The following is an 18,908-nucleotide window of genomic DNA, read 5'->3' on the forward strand; positions in this document are numbered from 1 at the left end:
TTCACTTTTTCTCTCCTGACTACTGTCTGCTCAGGAAGTTTAGCTAGGGTTGCATAAAATGAAGGAGAACTAATTTGATCAGGATCTTGTATAGATGCTCTAAAATTTTTGAAGCCATCTTTGGCAACAAGATAACGTCTCTTCTGTACCAAGCAGGACCTTTGTCATGCAGAATTTTATGCCCATGCATCATGATCAGTGTTATAATAAGGACAGATTTCTTTTAGAGCTCAAAACATATCAGGATAAGGCTCTTAGCACAGGTGACTGTGGTTAATCTGGTTCAAGATGTTGTCACTGGCCATATGGTGCCACTGGCTCAGCTATCATCAGCTCATTGTTTGCCACAAAGAACCCAAACATTAGAAAGTGAGCTAAGGAGGACTTCAAGCAATATTACCATCACTGGTTTCTTGAGGTGTCCCATCAACAACCTGCCATCCTCCAAAACCAACAGGAAGATCAGGTCTGGTCATCCAAGCTTCATTCCAGCAATGATAATTCCTTAGACAAGAGATGGGACCAAAATATTAAATTACTGTAAAGAAGCATACAGACCAAACAAACCTGTGTATTTATGCCCTGCCATTTTTTCAATAACAAAGTTTGCCAATTCAAGGACAACATAGTTGACTCTTGTAAGAGAACAGGTTTTTAGGTCTAAAAGATTGATACCTATTTGTAAAAATCTGAAATTCACAATCCTTCATTGTAGTTTCTTCACTGCAAGTTGAAGAAGCTTTTTTACGTCTTCTAATGTATTCTGAATGTGAATGTCTCAGAAAATATGCCAGTGTTTGGAGACTGTTGGGGTAGATGTAGAGCTACACAAACTAGAATCCCTTTCCAGCCAGACACCTCCACTTAAATCTGCCTGCAAACTTCGAATCTTCAAACCAATGAAGCACAGTCTGCTTTATAATTATTAAGACTGAAGCTTGGGTATCTCTTACTCCATGATGTGCAGTGTGCATGGCTCAAAAAAACCATGCTTAGCTTTTTTTCTTAGCTTGAGAAAAAGACCATGCATAGCCCTTCTAAGACTATTCTCACTGTGTGTTCCTTATAAGGTTTTCCCAGTGTGTCTTGCCAATGAGGGCATTGTCCTGAAACACACAGTTTTTCATAAAACCCACCTAGAACCACTGTGGGCCAAGTCTTGCCTTTAGGGCCCAGGACAGTATGCTAAAAGGTGAAATTCTGAAAGTAGTTCATCTAGGTGCTCAGGCTTGAAATGCTCCCACCTGGGTGCTCAGGAAAAGAAAAAAGCACCACAGGACCATCACAGTCTACCCAGGATGTTTCAAAGATGAGCAGAAAAGAAAGACAGATCTTGTAACTTTCTGCAATGATACTGGCACTCAAGGTAGAACACAAGCAAGAAGATCTAGGAAAAGATCTTGTAGTAAAGCCAGCAAAGGGTTTGAATTTTACTACTGCAAAAAAAACAAAAGAAGGAAGGAATAGAGAAAGGCACAATTTTGCTTGCAAATTATATATATCCTACAGCAGTTCTGAATAAAATTACATCTGTATAGCTGCTGATATAGCCCCTAGTACATGCAATGATATTAGCAACCAAAATGTGGATTGTTAAACTCTGACCATGTCATTAATAATACGTGAAAACCAGCCATGGAGTCAGAAGGATCTGAGGCTTGTCTAACAAGGCATTTCAAAGTGGAAATGAAAGCTTGGATCAGGGTAAAACTTGTCAGTTAGGAGAGTTAATGAAGCAGCACTACAGAAAAAGGAATTATTCAAGGAAAATGACACACACACAGAGAATTTTTGATGCTGCTGAGAGCAGGCAGTGCTGAATCATGCTCACAGAGCTTTGCTGAGGGCTACCAGAGGATGGAATGGCACTTCATGGTAGGTGAGTATTTGAATACTGCTATGCCAACATGTGAGAAAGCCAATCCCTGCCGCGAAGCCTTTACTGGTTCGCTTTGAATCAGTCAGATGTGTCTTTGGCTTTGTGTTCTGCAAAAGAAGAACCTGGAGAGCAGAAGAAAAGGATGATAAAAGCAAGGGGTTGGGTTTAACAGTATGGAAAATGGGAGATCTACTTCAATTCTGTAATTAGGCAATGTAGCTTTTTCTATATTTTTTTCTATATTCATCTTAGGGACAGGACCTTTCTTTCTGGTTTCTGTTGGTGTAGTGCTGGACACAACCAGATGGCAATTTCTTTAGGTCTGCTGCCATGCAAATAACAAATACACTTTAGGATATCAAATGTGAATGGATAGAAAGACATTGCTTGTAAAACAGTGAACATTAAGGAGAGCAGAGATGAGGGGAACATTTGCTTCTCCAAAATGTAGCAGAAACTTCTTTAGTAGAAATGAGCACAGCTGAAGAGGTGGTTCTGCAACCATAATTTGTTAAACTGATCCTGTAATTCTTGTATTCTACAGCAAGCCTGAGACATTAAAGAAAGCAAGAATGGCAATACAGATCAATGTAGTGACCATTAAATATTTACAGAGATAATTACAAATAGACTAAACAAAGCAATGGGGAAATTAATAAAAGATGACCAGGTGGGTTTTATGCCTGGAAGACAGTTCAAGAAGGGCAGTTCGTACTGTTTATGGGACAGACACATGATGGAAAAAGCTGCTGTCCTTTTACTAGCTAACAGGTTCAGGCATTGAGGTCAAGAGGGGTACTGATACCACTGCTGAGAAATTAGAGCAAAGGTATCTGGAACTGAATGGGAAAGCAGAGGCCTCAGAAAGGCTTTCTACACAGGCCTGGGCATGGGTGGGGTGACAGGAAGCAAGTTTCTGTTGAGGTACTGATGTCGATTTGCTTGGACCTCACAGTAAGAGTGAGTCTTGATTCCCATCCAAAAGAAATATTCTATAAGTGTCTTTATATCATCATTAAGAAAGACAAGGAGAACAAAGTAAGGGGACAGAGACAGTACTGATGGGCCCAAATCCGGCCAGCTTTATAAAAATAACTTTTTGCAAAGTCTGTGTAATTTTGTATATGTGTTTTGTTGGTGGTGTTGTTGTTTCCTATCCTGAGGGAGAAAATGATTTTTAATAAAAATAAATAAATGTCAAATAACATTCAGAGGGAGCCCCACACTGAGATTGATTGGACTAAAAATTCTGGCTCCAAATATCCCTGAAGTCTGAGAGTATTTAAAACCTGAAGATAGATCAGCTTCAGCAGTACAAGGCTGGAGTACAAGAACAAAAAAAATGATATATTAATAGAGAAAAAGAGCTTTGCTTCCAGTTTTCAGGAGATTATAAATAAAATTGAGAAATGCATTTAAAAAAACCCATTATAAATACCTTGAGCTTGTCCTCTTAAAAAAAGAAATAAAATAGACATTAAAAATAAAATCAAGGTTAAGACACAAGCCAATAAAAGTCGGCACGTGGGCTACCATGGAGTGTTACAGAGTAATGAAAAGAAAGGACACAGAGGAGAAATGAAAAGAGGTATATATATTAAGTTGTGCCCAAAGGGTTATGTGCACCATGTACTAATAAATGCACCAGGTGGATAAAAGGATGAACAAGGTGGTTCAAAAAGTATTCAAGCCAAAGAAAAGCAAATGTGGGATGAGAGGATGAAATGCCAGTGTAAAGGTCTGTATGGATTTCAGTGGAGCTAGGATGATTTTGGATGATCTGACCTTGTCCCAAAAGAATGGAAAAAACCAGGATTGAATTAAGAAGTCTTGGGAAACATCTGGGAAAAAGAGATGTAGGGAATTAAAAGGAAACGTCGAAAGTGAGTGAGAGGTGTTATATACACCAGGTTAGGAGAAGGAGAGAAGAAGAGATGAGACAGTGAAAATTTTGAAGCATAGCAATGATCCATTACTGGGTGTGTATGGACTGAGCAGTGAAGCAGCCAGTCACTAAGTCTTGTTTCACATCATTTATAGGCAGAGGAGGTTTCAGCTCTCTGAGTCATAGAAGGACTAGCCCCATGAGACCTACTGAGGTCCTGCTGTCTCATAGACCAGATGTAAAGGATCCTAAGAGGACGAAACAAGGCAAATAGCAGGACCACAGCTCTGGATTTCAGGAGAATAGGCTAAGACCTGTTTAAGGTCTTGCTTGGAAGAATCCCATGGAAGGTAGTTCTGGGTAGAAGATGGATCCAGGAGAGCTGGTTGTTTTTCAAGGGTCATCTCCTCCAAGCTTAGGAATCATACATCCTTGTGTGCAGGAAATCAACCAAAAGTGGTACAAGTCCACAAGGTGGTCCCAAAAGTGGTACAAGTCCACAAGGTGGTCCCAGTTAAACTCAAACATTTAAAAAAAAGGTGCTAAGAAAGAGGGAGAAGTGACCAGAAGGAATACAGAGTCACTGTTTGAGCATGCAGGGACAGGTTTAGGAAAGCCAAAATACAGATCAAACAGAGTATGTCAAGAAATGTGAACAGCAGTAAAAAAGACAAGTACATCAGTATCAAAAGGAAGACTACAGAAAATGCGGGGCTGCTGCTGAACAGGGCAGGTGTTCTGCTGACAAAGCATTAAGAGAAGACCAAAATATTCAATGTCTTCTTTATCTTGGTTTTTACTGCTAAGGTTTGCCTTCAGCAATCACAGCCCCTACAACCAATGTGAAAGTTTGGAGTAACGAAAACTTACCATCTGTAGATGAGCAACAAGTTAGAACTAGTTAAACACACTGGATACACACAAGTCCAATGCACCTGATGGAATGAACCCAAAAATGCTGAGGGAGCTGGCCAGTGTTACTGTAAGACAACTCATATCTATCTTTGAAAGATCATTGCAATTGGAGGAGGTTCCTGAGGACTGGAATGAAATGAATATCACTCCATTCTTCAAGAAAGGGAAGGAGTATCCAGGGAGCTACAGACTTGTGAGCCTCACCTTGAGCCCTGGCAAGGTTATAGAGCAAGTTCTGGAAAACATTTCCAAACATATTAAGGACTAGGTAATTGGCAGTAGTCAGCATGGATTTACAGGCAGCCAGGTTTGTCAGCTGTGCCTGACAAACCTGATAGCTTTCACTGACGAAGTGAATGACTGAAAGGACAAGGGGAGAAGAATGCATGGAGATTGACCCTTTTGACTTCAGCACCATCTTCTAGAACATTCTCATAGACCAACCCTTGAACTATAGACTAGACAAGTGAACAGTAAAATACATTGAAAACTGACGGAACTGCTGGGATCAGAAGGTTGTGATTAGTGGTGTGAACTCCAGCCAGAGCCTAGTCATTAGCTGTGTACCCCAGAGGTCAATACAGGGTCCAATACTATTTAACAGCTTCATTAATGACTTGGATTACAAGACCCACTGCACCCTCAGCAAGTTTGCTGATATAGAAAACTGGAAGCAGTAGATGATACAACAGAGACTGCACACAAGGAGAAGGTAAAGCAGCTGGGACTGTTCAGCCTGAAGATGAGAGGGCTCAATAGGACCTTATCCATGCACATAAATGCTGGATTAGGGAGTTGAGGGAAAGAAGACAGAGTCAGACTCTTCTCAGCAGCCCAGTGACAGGACAAGAAGCAACAGGCACATATTGAAACACAGAAAATTTTGTTTGAAGATCAGGAAACACTTTTACACTGTGAGAATGGTTGAGCCCTGGCATGAGCTTCCCCGAGGAGTTATGGAGTATCCATCCTTGGAGACACTCAAAGCCCAACTAGATATGGCCCTGAGCAACCAGCTCTAGTTAACCCTGCTGTGAGCAGGAGGATTGAATGACTTCCATGGGTCCCTTCCAGTCTCAACTACTCTATGATGCTGTGATACAAGCTTCAGATGTAAATGAACTTAATTGTTTTCCTTAGATTTCCTCTTGATTATGGAAATCACATAAAAGAGGTTACAATAGGTTCAGTCATTTCCTCCACCACATAATGGGTTTATTACAGTTTTAATATAAAGACTTCCACAGATTAATGAAGCATGCTGATGAGCAGCTATACTAATGATTGAAGATATCATTGACGCAAATCAAGTATATTAACATTGAATAGGATGAGTATCTCCTGAATATAGGAATATAGAGGTCATATTCACTGCTTCACTCTGAGGAGGAGGGGCTTGAGGGCCAATAACCCACACAGAGCATACAATCGATAAATGCTACACTTCTCCTGCCAGACAACAGACAGTAAGAATTTGAAAAGCCAGTTAGAGGACTGCCTTCTGCAAAAGAATGTGTAAACTCTATTTATTGGTCCTAGGGAGTTTTCTTCTTATAAATTTGGTGATAGAATTTCAGTATCTTGTATGATACCTTAACTTGTTTCACTTTTTCAGCTGAAATGGATTTATTTTGGAAGGTACCTATGCAACAATAATTGCATGTACAGAATGTAAAACCAGTCTATAAATGTGGAAACTGGGAACAGGCAAAACAAGAAGAATATTTTTCCATATAGATTGAGGTACACCTTTGAGCCTGGCTCCAGAAGGATGGAAGTGCCCATCGTACCCCTTTCCATTTTTAGAAATAGCTTGGCCTGAAGGAGCACCAGCCCATTCCAGCTCTCCTCTGGTGTGCTTAAATGTACACTGTATGGTAACAGTACTAGCAGGATCCCCCAGGGTTTGCTTACTCAACAAGCACTTCATATTAGTCAGCCCACTAACAATCCATTCATTCTGTTTTACATAAGCTAGCAGTGTTCTTCAATGCACAGAGAAATAAATAAAACGTAGGCATTGCCATCATGTTTTTTACTACTTATATCATTGACACATTAAAGGCATTTTCCAGGAAGACTCACCAGACAGAGTCTTTTGTAAGTTTGGTGTCCACTTTTCCTTCCTCATCCAGAAAGAAGTCCAACCGTAAATTGGCATTGTTATCATGGGCAGAAGAGTAGTTGGTGATGAGTCTTGCAGGTATCCCCAAGCATCTCAGGACTGCGGCAAAGACAAAAGTGTGATGAGGAGGACAAATATGAAGGCTGTGTTCATGGATGACAGGATAAGAGGAGAGAAACTATTAATAACTAGAATAAAATGGGAAAACACAGTCAAAACAACCCAAATAATTCCTCCTATCTGTCTTTATATAGCACTTGGTAAATATTTTATTTGGTCCCAAAATGATGAGCATTCAGGGACTGTGGTGGTACAATGGTTATAACCTAAGCAGCTAATTACCAATAGCTTTAAAGCAGCCTTCCATAGCAACCACACTGCAGCCTTTCAGGACAAAGCTGGTGCAGTGGGTCAACTGCATGACCAAATATGGTACAAAGAAAAATAAGTCTGAATTTGCAAGAAATGCAAAATATGTCAGGTCTCTTAGTACGAGTAACTCAGGAGAATCATGAGATTATGCTAAAAAGAAAATTAACAGAAAGTATCTCCTTTTGATTGATTTGGAGTTTTCCTGTTTCACATCTGCTGACAGGAGGGATCAGGAGAACACAAAGAATAAAGCAGAAAATTAGTGCAAGCAATGCTGAAAAGCTGCATTGTTTCCAACTGAAATGACAGAGCTTGAGAGTCTGAATAAAATGCATTACATAATTCATAATTAATATCGAATACTAAGTAATAGTATTTGAGAGCTAACAGTCCCTTCCCATAAAGGATCTTAAAAGGAGGACCAAAGAAAAAAGCCCCTGGCCCTAAATCTCAGACCATCACAATGTAACACTGGTGACTCTTCTCACCATTTGACAAGTGGTAGATTTGGGAAATGTGGAAATGCTACAGCTATGTCTGTAGTCTGCAGTAGTACATCAGTAGGTTTCTGTGTTTGTGTGCACCCTGCCTGATAAATAGGCATGGAGCACAGCCTTGAGAGGGGAGTAGGGTTGCAGGGTGACACATCATCTCAGCTTCTCCAGATGACATATTTTGTTTCTCAGCCAAAAAAAAGTTCCTTTTTTTTCCAATTTAGGAGCCAACATGGTTCTGCAGAAAACTGAGGGTGTTTGTTGGGTTTTTTTTTCCCCCTTCTTTTTTTTTTTTAAGGGGAAAGATTTTTATTGAAAATCCCATTTAAAAATAGTTCCAATGCTGCAAAGTTGAACAGCTCTTCCTACTACTGCTGGGTTTTGTATATTCATTAGTGTCACTACTGTGACTCCCAATAAAGTGTAACACTGCACATTCATTTCAAGTTCCTGGATGACAAATTACCTGGATGCATCCAATACCATATGTACCTATTGATTAAACTTAATTCAAGTGCCCTCCAAGGCTTCCAGTGCATGAGCCATCAGGGCTCATTGAAAATAATTTGTCTGACAATTTCAAGATTAATGACCATTTCTCGAATGTTTTAGCATTTTTAACGGATGAATATCCAGAGTGTACATTATAGTAACCTTGGAAAGCTGGACTGGTCACAGTGATAAAACATTGGCAGCTGAGAGAGACTCAAAATCACCTCAAAACAACCCTGTTAGTTACATATGACTGTTCGGACCTTCGCTGTCCTCTCTGTAGTGATCAGCAGCTGGATATATCAGTGGCTATCATCAGATTAGCCACTGGACATTTCCATTTCATAATTCTCAACAAACTTTGTACTTCAGCAATCCTTGCAGCAGTACAAAGTGCCAGGTCTCTGACTTGACTAACTTAGTCAGCAAACCAAGTCTAGTTTTACCCCAGATAAATACGCCTCTCCATTTAACACAGCAGGCTCCAGGCCTCTGCTGCATCGCCCCAGTTTCACAGTGGCCTGCAGGCAAAATATTGCGTAGTGGTGATTCAGGGCCATTGCAGGGGGAAGGTGGGAGAACTGGTGTATGTGTCTGTCTGTGATCTATAGAAATCCAGATAAGGCAACAGGCAGAGAAGACAAAGTGGGCCATGGAAGCCACTGCGAGGAATTCCCCCATGGGAAACATTTGCATGAGCCTTTTTAAACCCATTATGTTGTGCAGAGGCTGAGGAGCATCAAGTACAGACCTCGTAGCCTCAGACAGTGAAGGAAGTAGATATCTCTCAGGTTCTTTGGATGTGGGTGATTGCTCATTATCCCACTGCTCCAGGAATAAAATTAAGCATTTCATGTGTGAAGGACATAGCATCTGCCAGCACCTTCCCAAATCAAAACAGGAGCCTCTTCAAATACATGAAAGAATCTGGACTTGCACAAAACAGCTGACATTGTCCCATGCAACATCCTTGTCTCTGAACTGGAGAAACATGGATTTAATTGATGGACCAATTGGTGGATAAAGAATTGACGGGATGATTGCACTCAAGAAGTCGCTGTCAATGGTTCAATGTCCAAGTGGAGATCGGTAACGAGTGGCATTCCTCAGGTGTTGGTGCCATTTAACATCTTTGTCGGTGACAGAGACAGTGGGATTGAGTGCACTGTCGGCAAGTTTGCTGATGACCCCAAGCTGTGTAGTGCAGTTGACACACTGGAGGGAAGGGATGGCATCCAGAGGGATCTTGAGAGGCTTTAGAGGTGGGCCTGTGTGAACCTCATGAAGTTCTATAACGCCAAGTGTAAAGTCCTGCACATGGGTCAAGGCAATCCCAAGCAAAAATATGGCCCGGGGAGAAGTGACTGAGAGCGGCTCTGAGGAGAAGGACTTGGGAGTGCTGGTTGACAAGAAGCTCAACACAACCAGGCAATGTGTGCCTGCAGTCCAGAAAGCCAACTGCATCCTGGGCTACATCAAAAGCAATGTGGCCAAGAGGTTGAGGGTTGTGATTCTGCCCCTCTACTCTGCTCTCATGAGACCCCACCTGGAGTGCTGCATCCAGCCCTGAGGTACCCAACATAAGAAGGTCACGGACCTGTTGAAGCAAATCCAGAGCAGGGCCACGAAGATGATCAGAGGGCTGGAGTACCTATCCTATGAAGACAAAACTGAGAGAGTTGGGCTGTTCTGCCAGGAGAAGAGAAGGCTCTGTGGAGACCTTATAGCACGTTGCAGCACATAAAGGGGCCCTGTAAGAGAGCTGGAGACGAACTTTTTACAAGGTCATGTAGTGATAGGACAAGGGGGAATGGCTTTAAACTGAGAGAGGTGGGGTTTAGATTGGATATTAGAAAGAAACTCTTCACTATGAGAGTGGTGAGGCACTGGAACAGGTTGCCCAGGGAAGTTGTGGATGCCTCATCCCTGGAAGTGTTCAAGCCCAGACTGGTTGGGGCTTTGAGCAACCTGGTCTAGTGGAAGGTGTTCCTGCTAACAGCAGGAAAGTTGGGACTAGATGATCTTTAAGGTCCCTCCCAACCCAGATCATTCTATGATTCTGTGCAAAGCAGAGAAATCTGAAACTCCATCCCACACTGCAGCTGTGAGAAGCATGTGCCAGCAGTAGGCTAGGTGGTCAGAAGACAGCTTTATTTCTGAGGTCCTTACTCCTTTGAATAGTTTTTGAACCACCTCAGGTAACCAGAATGAGTTATGACATTTAGTTATTCAGACAGGAGGAAAACTATGTACAAAATGAAACATATACAGAACAGGGAAAAATAAAGTGAAAACACAGAGATGCCCAAAGCTGCCTGGGGGTGAAGAACCACTCTTTCAACTTATCATTCATTATTCAATTTTCACATTTCCTGTGGAAGATGGGTGATTAATTGTCCTCATTTTTTATAAAAGTATAATGTGAAGAGAAATATAATGTGATTCCTTGAGAAAGCAACATGTGACAGTACTAAGGTACATAAAAAAGGGAAAGGTTTCACAGAAAAATTTTCTCTAATTTCCTTTTCACATCTTAAAGACATGGACCAAATCTTGGCTTCAGCTGTGGCTGAAAAGTACTTGATGCAATGTAGGCTCCAAGCCTGCAGAAATACACATTGTGTCTCCCTGCAATACGCTGATCTAGTCTTCCCCACAGTCTGATGCTTAAATGCATATATTGTAAGTGCTTCTCAGGATTATCATCTCATCTTAAGACACTTACTTTTAGTCTCTGTTCAACTTCTTCTATTGGCCAGTACCATAAGCATAGGAATGGTTTAACTGGTTTTATATTGATGCTTGACATAAGCATTGCCTCTAATGTCTGGTCCCTATTATCTGTATAAAGCACATTTGCTACACTCTCATAGTCTTTCCTGACTGCTAATACGCTGCAGTGTGTTCCTGTGTATTAGCAGATGATGTTGCTAGAAAGTGCTAGATAGTAAAAAAATGGGACCAATTCAATGCCACTTTCCTCACTGGGTTTTATGACCCGAGACACTCTGTAGCAACACTAGAACTCTAGTTTGACCAACTGTGTTTAGACTTAACCTTGTAGTGCTAGACAATTAATAAACTAGGCCAGCACTGTCTTCATTCTTCTGGCTCATAAACTCTGTAGAAAATGTTAACAGTGCTTAGTAGACAGGTGTAGGGACAGTTCCTCTCAATTTTTCTAGGAACAACCCTCAGTAGGTGAGATTTGGCCTTTCTGCAGCAGAAACACGATTGCATATCCCATATTGGATACTAATTTAATGTTTCAGGTCTAGATGACAAGCACCCTGTTCATCTAAGATTTCCTGACAGAAATGTGGACCATGCCAAAAGACTTTACTTTCTCTCTCAGAAACTTACCCTTGTGAGTCACTAAATACATTTTACCGAACCCAGAAATAGTTAACAGATTTTTGTGAAAGAGTAGCTGAACTGAAGTACACACCAAAGTTTTATTTGAAGACCATCTATTTTAGCCATGTATTTTTAAGCCTCTGTGCTATTTATTCCTGAACAACACAGAGTCAGGAAATATTTTAGTTAGTTTTACCTAAGAACTCTGTTAAGTAAGAATTGCATGACAGCATGGAGATTTTCTCACTGATACCTACATGTGTTGAAGACACCAGCAAAGACCCAGCACTGGCCGTATCGCACAGGTTGCTTAGAACTGTAATACTCCAAGAGAATGTCCACACTTCCTGTCCAGGTCGAAGGTGCAACACCATAATCATATGAATTGTTCCAGGATCCAGCAATCACACCATTATCGTCCCTGGAGTTGATCTAAAGTCAAAGAAAACGAGCGTTAGGGATGTCAGAGACTGAATAATAAAAAGCTCCTTAACTCAGCAGACAGATAAGATAGGAGAGACTGAACATAGCCAGTTTATGCTAGAAGTAAGATAAAAATATTTCATTATGAAGGTAGGGGATAAATAGAACAATCTTGCTAAGGACCTTGGATTCGCCATCACTGAACAATTTTGAATGAAGGTCAGACACTTAAAAATAATGCTGAAATTAAATCACCACACTGAGTTTTCATGTTGCCTGTTTAGTAAGTTTTATTAACATTAAACATGCTTACTGATATGTATTTTAAATAAACACAATCAGTTATACACTGATAAGCAAGCCTCAGAAATATTAAGCTGTATTCTTCCTAACACCATTTGGTTTTCTGTCCATATCAGTCCATATTTTAATAAAATCACTCCTGATTTACAGCAGATTGAGAGGAAAACCAGTTCACTGTTATTTTTAGAGCAGAAACTAACTCTTTTGGTCCAGCACACATGAAAACTTGCTGTGTAAGTTTTTCTCTGGTAAGATTATACAAAGCAGAGAGTTTTGCTGACTAATGGCTATACTGATAGGCATTAACGAGCAATACATCTCCTAGCTGCAATTTGAACCAAACCAGTTGAGGCTGTGCAAAAAGCTCATTCGCTCTGTACCTTTTAATTATGCAAATGTGGAACAGCTACACACCAGCCAAATAAATCACAATTCTCATTTGAAAGCTTTTGGCTGCATTAACTACTGTTTTATAATTAGAAAATTGACTTCCTGTGAACTCTAGGACTGAATAAAGATAAGTATTCAGAGCCATAACCAAAGGATTAAGAGGTTGTGCCCATGTCACTGGTGTGGGAAACATGCCAAGAAAAGAACTCTTGAAGGACAGGGCAACATGTTGATCTTCTGGCTCTCCTATGGCTGTAAAGGATGGAAGAAGAGAAGGACTCTACCTGCTTTGCAACACAAGGAAGCCTCAGAAGGAATCCAGCATGGGAGAATGTCCTCAGACTAGCTCAGCTCTACCACATTTCAACTTGAGCAAGAATGAGGGTAGGGAACACAGGCTGAACTTTAGCACCTCTTGACCACTTCTTACTCAGGTCCAGATTTCAGATGACCACACCCCCAACCCAGCTATGGCCTAATTCTGCAGTATAGGCCTAAAGTACATAGGCTCCTGGATTTCCAATGGTGAGCTTCTCTACCTCTCTAAAATGATTGAGTGGCTCAAAACTTAACTAATATCCAAACCATCTTTGGGTTCTTAAACTTTGTGCTATTCTGTCTTGAGGGCCTCCATGGTCCCTACATGAGGGACCTTTTATATCTACCAGCCCAGAGATGAGGGAACCACATTCAATTCTTGCCTCTATTTCTAGTGTCTGGAGTGAAATAACTAACTAAAATGTTAAAAGAGAAAGAGAAATGAAGGTTTTCTCAATACTTCTTGCTGAAGCTATTGTATGTAACGTGATGCTATGCAAGATTGAGGGGCTGGAGATCCCCCTTCAATGTCATCTAAGACAAAGAGCTCATTTTCTTAAAGCCTGGGCAAATGCTATAACAAATGGGTTAAAGGATCATCCATCTCCAGCAGCCACGTTTTGTGGACAGTCTATTTTAGTAGCTGGCTCGAGAGAACATCTCATTAACTAGCTCTATGACTAGAGTATTATTCTGGGAAGCAGAAAGCATCAGTTCAGACCTCGAATAAGACAAAGGAGAGGACTCAGCCTTTGTCTTCCACATTCTGGATGAGCCTAGCATATTGAATATTAGGGATGGGACTGCTCTTGCACCCACAGCATGATTTCTGATGCCTAGCAACTGGAAAGAAAGGAGGTCTAGAAAGTCTTCTGTCTTCTCCTTGATTATTTTAGGTACTTTTGTTCTGAATGTGGCATGTTTTGTGGACCCCATGTTTAAGAGGACAGTTCTCACACTGTTATCATCTGGGGCCAAAGTAGCACACATATATGTTTGTTCTCAGCCTGATTAGGTCATTTGGGGCTTAAATCAGACACCCACCGTTGCAGACCCCACTGAGGTTAGCACTGGAGTCCACATAAAGTCTCTCAGTTCCCCATTCAAAGTTCCACCCATCAGGCCACCTTATTGTCCACAGCAGAAATAGCTTTCTCAGTTATATCAGCTACTGGAAAATGAGCATAGTGTCACAAGAAATACTTATGTCTGGAGTGCAAGGTCTAAAAGTGCCTTTCCCACACTGAGGCACCATTCTCAGGAAAAGGCCATGAGCCAACATAAGTTGCTTCAGCTTTAGTGGAGCAAAATAATATGCCAGACCCCAGAATGGACAATTGTCAGAATGGACAATTGATCTGTTGTATGTTGGAGTGAGCACATCAGGGCATGAGGGCCAGTTAAATCGGCCTGGCTTTGATTTATGAGTCACTTCTGACACATATTATGCATCCATTACATACCACTGCGGAGGCAACACGACAGATTTTGATTGGGTTTCCACGCCCAGAGAGCTCCAGTTCTGCCTTATCCATCAGGAACAGGCAAGCATCCAGAATGTTTTCTTCAAACTAGACAAAAGAAAATAAAATGGGAAAGAGAGGTAAAATTCTGGAAAGCACAGGCAAGGTTATTTTCTCCTGTTGTTGTAATAGCTAATCAGCTTCAAAATTAGCTGGTCAAGTCAAATTTCTATGTTTCACAATACAAGTTTTCTTCTGTAATAATCACCCATGTGTGGAAAAAAAAACCCGTGAGAGGCTGTAAGGGAAGGGAGTGTAATTTTCAATTCAACCTCAGTCCAGTTTCCAGAAGGTTGAAATGACAACACACCTTTTCTGACAGGGCATAAAATTTTAAGTGCTAACAAGTATATAATAGGAGGATATTATAATAATAACTACAAGAAACTGGTCTACTTGTGAAGGACTTCATGTCCTTCACAGATTCCAAACCTGTTAATTTCAGGACTTCTCTGACACAGCCAGTGCATTGTTGAGAAGCTGAACAATAAATGGTTTGCCAGTGTTAGTTTAAAGACACTTACCTTTTAAAGTTATTTTTTAATTCTGTTTAAAATTGACAAGACAAAAGCTGATTATATAGATTAATCCTGATCTACAAAACTTAGACGTCAAAAACACCAAGTGACCTAAAGTAGTCTTCTTCAAAAATAGAGTGAAAAGGTACGGGTTTTTTCAATCCAGCATGAACAAGCACAAGAATGAATTGAGGGCAGAGGTGCCTAAATAGACCAGAAACCATTTGTCACAGGACTTGCCCTGCAATGTATTTCATTTTCCTTGGGAGAAACTGCATACCAAAGGAAAATTCCTCTGTCCCCTGGTAAAAGGTAGGAGGCAGGGAAATGCACATTAATAAAACAACTATCTTCTACATACACAAACTTATATTAACATTCAAGGCTGTGATAGGAACTGCATGAAGCTTGTCCTCTTGCCATGTTAGATTTTACATTCTATGCTTGCATCCTGAAAGATATCATTCATACCAATATGATTTTTGCTCTCATGATATTACTAGAGTTGATAGATTTTGTAACTGTCTCCTGCCTGGCTTAGGACTCCTTGGCAGATGAGGCTGACCTGAGTTTTGCCTCCTGAAGAAAGTGAGCAAGAGCCCAGACCAAGCTGCTAATTTGGCAACCTGGGGAAAGGCAGAAGAGAATGAAGAGCGAGGTCAGAGAGATGAAAAGGAAGCTCCAAGGAATAAAGATTGCTGCTGATACTGCAAGGAAGATGGGAGGGATAGTGGTGACATTCCAGGCAGCAGATGAACTCTGGCATAAGCCAAGAAAGAGGAAGCACCATTATGTTCCACCACTTTCAGCCATTTCCTGGCCAAAGGAAGTCCTTTTCTTTGCCTCTGCCTTGAGCCTACATGGGTCTTATTGCTCAAGGTACCACTGCTGTATGGATCATTTTCAGCAAATGTCCCCCAAGGCAACATATCTCTCTCATCATCACCCACATCAGCATTGAAGCAGGCATTTTTCTCTGAAGCAAGTATTCACTAGTGAGTAATGCCTTATAGTCTAAGCCAAACTGAATTCATGGTGTTTGGGAATAGGGAAAGAGGGATTAGTGTTTCTCAGAGACCTACTCCTAATCATTCCTGGGAAACTCCATAATTGCATGACAGACTTTCCAGTCCACTCCACTGGATGTGATGTAAATAATATTGGTTGAATGACTGTGTTTTGGAGACCCTCCTTCCCAAGAGAAAAACAGATTAGGTAAACTCTGGACCCTCATAACCATTTTTCCTGCTTCAAGTTCACTTTTCTTCAGGTCTGGCCCAATGATTTATCACTTTCGCCAGGATCAAAATCTGCTTTCTGCACTTCAAGTCATCAGACTAGAGTTAAATCAATAAGAAGTTTACCCTGCAAATTAAACCTTTCTCATGTACAGTTTATGAGACACTGTCAATCTTGCCAGCATACACAGAAAGAATAAAGAGGAAATAAATTGCTGTCAGGGTTGCTGCCTTCCACCTTAGCATTTACAAAACAACATGAATACTTGTGAAGTAACTGGATTAACAGAAGAAAGAGGACAAGCTGCAAAGTCTAGCTGCCTTACACTGTTGCAGTAGCTTAGGATGCAGAGTAGCCTTAACACTATAGCCAGTTTTTCCCTTTTTGACTATTCAGGGATTTAAAAACATTAAATCAAACTAAATCAGTTTCCTGCTCTCACTCTTGGCATGAAAGTACTATCTAGAGAGGAGTGGAATAGAAACATAGCAGTTGTAAGGCTGAACACCTCTGAAATGTCAGAGGAACTAGAGTAGCAGCAGGAAGACAAGACAGGGGAGTGAACCTGGGCCAGGCATGGGCACTACTTGCTCCATACAAAATAAATCAATGTCAGGACCAAAGAACTTTAGCAGAGCCACTTGGGAAAAACTGCAGATGGACAATAAGGCATGAGAAATCACACAAGCAAAGGGATTTTGTCTTCACACAGAAGTGCCTTGTGTTACACTTAGTCATGCTGGACTCCTTCATGCTAATCTGTTTCTAATAGATGACCTTCCATTTAAATCAAAGTAAGAGGGGCTGTATCACCTTTTGCACTGGCTGAGTTAGGGCTATGTTTCTCATAGACAGTTGCAGGCAGATGTGATCTCGTTGCCTGTGGTCTGACCTGGACAAATGCATGTGCCATAAAATTACATTGGCACAGTGGGTTTCAAAGCTAAAGCAGATCAATGTGTGAACATGAGAGAAGTCACAATGGAAACAAAACTTTGTGCCCACCTGTTTTATGTTATTCTTCTCACCAAAAAAAAAAAAAAAAAATCAACATTAAATGATCAGTATAGCAATCCAACTTCTGAAGTTTTTCAGCTAGAGAATTCCTATGTGTCTAGATTTCTTCCAAAACCATATTTTCCCTGAATCCCCTGTGGAATTTCTTGAGTGATTGGCTATTTACAGTTTCTTAGAAGGGATCGTAATCATGTTACAAGGAACACCTCCATCCTCATTCATTACAGCCATGTTTCAACTGTTGTGTTGTTTTTTCTTCCTCGGTCCATTTTTCTTGCCTTTCCTCCTTTCATGTTGACGTTGCTCATTGCAGAAAGCAGCTGTGAGAATCATCTCCCACTAGTAACCCAGTTTTGAACTGTATGTTCCTTTTTAATTTACAAGTTGAGTTACAGCTTCCAGTTGTCACTGTTCAAAGCAATTTTTTAGTCTAAGACCATTACCATGCACAAGTCTATCTGTATTTTTATATATGACCATATACTTTTCACCTTAATGTGGCCTTATGCATTTTACTTACATGTAAAGGGCTATATATCACAAATATAAAAAGCATACTTGTATGATATATACATAATACAGGCCTTGCTGCCAGTACTTTTACTCACTCAGAGCAATGTTCTTATTCTTAACATCTAGGATTGCCAAAAACGAGGGAGATACGTGTTTTTAATGGTTGGAAATGGGCAGGGTAAGATCGGGAACATCATGATCTTCATTTCACTGAAAGTAAGGTGACCAGAAGAATATTTCTCAGTTGCTTTGCAGATTGATGTCTACTACACCCATACAAAATGATCTAATTGAAGCTCTTGGCTTGGGCTTGCTGAGATGCATCTGCCACACTCAGCTTTCACAAGGGCAAGCAATAGCAAAAGGTGCACCACAGCACACAGTGGAAATCAGGTCCTCTAATTTCAGCCAACACAGGAATGAAAGTACATGGCAAAGGACTATGGAAGAGTCCTAACCTCCCAGACAGAACTACCTCCTAGCAAAACCAAACAAATAATGCAGTTTCTCAAGATAAGGCCCAGTTTGTGTCAGGAAGGTGCCAGATTTGCAGAATATAAGCATCTTGGGCCAAGCCACCATAGGCCATAAATTTAGCATCTTAGGACATAAATCCAGTATGTGGTTTAAGCAGCACTTTCCTCCTCCAGCCACTCATTCCCCTCTCTCCCTCCCCCTTACATCTGTCAAGGAGTGAATCCCAAATCTAGGAACAGGGAGAGCCCAAGAAATAACCCAGGGAAAAAAAATCAACCAGATGCTTATTCAGCTAGATCAGCTCTCCAGTCTGAGTCACTGCACTGCTGCACAAGTGCTTGCAGGGGGAAGGAAGGGCCAGGAGGGGGCATTTTTGGTCAACTTAAATGCATGCCCAGCTTTGGCCTCAGGATCTGGTTCTATCAGCTTATGGAACTTCTTCTCACTCCTTATTTAAGAGTTGTTTTTATCTCAGTCAGGAAGACAGACTCTGCAAACAACAGCACTGACAAAACTAAAGATTGGTGCAAAGGCAGGAACTCCCTAGGGCTGTGCTGCCACAGGAAAAAAGATGAAATTGTACCCTTAAATAAGGAAACAAGAGAGATGTGAGTTCAAAGAGTACTCCAGGGCAAGCACACTGGCAATCCATCCAGCTCAAGCTTTGA

At 41.0% G+C, this 18,908-nt stretch overlaps 1 protein-coding gene across 1 annotated transcript in view; it reads right to left on the reverse strand.

The window, feature by feature from the left end:
• F13A1 (coagulation factor XIII A chain) overlaps positions 1–18,908 on the reverse strand; it is a 61,141-nt gene that overhangs the window by 15,890 nt on the left and 26,343 nt on the right. Inside the window, exons 6-9 of the mRNA XM_027654093.1 lie at positions 14,417–14,524; positions 11,777–11,951; positions 6,765–6,903; positions 401–504 (exon numbers count right to left, since the gene is read on the reverse strand). Coding sequence (XP_027509894.1) covers positions 401–504; positions 6,765–6,903; positions 11,777–11,951; positions 14,417–14,524 — 526 coding nt within the window. The remainder of the gene's footprint in view (positions 1–400; positions 505–6,764; positions 6,904–11,776; positions 11,952–14,416; positions 14,525–18,908) is intronic.

This window comes from Corapipo altera, unplaced genomic scaffold (assembly GCF_003945725.1).
Source record: "Corapipo altera isolate COAL_440 unplaced genomic scaffold, ASM394572v1 60, whole genome shotgun sequence".
In the NCBI taxonomy this organism is placed as follows: Eukaryota; Metazoa; Chordata; class Aves; order Passeriformes; family Pipridae; genus Corapipo; species Corapipo altera.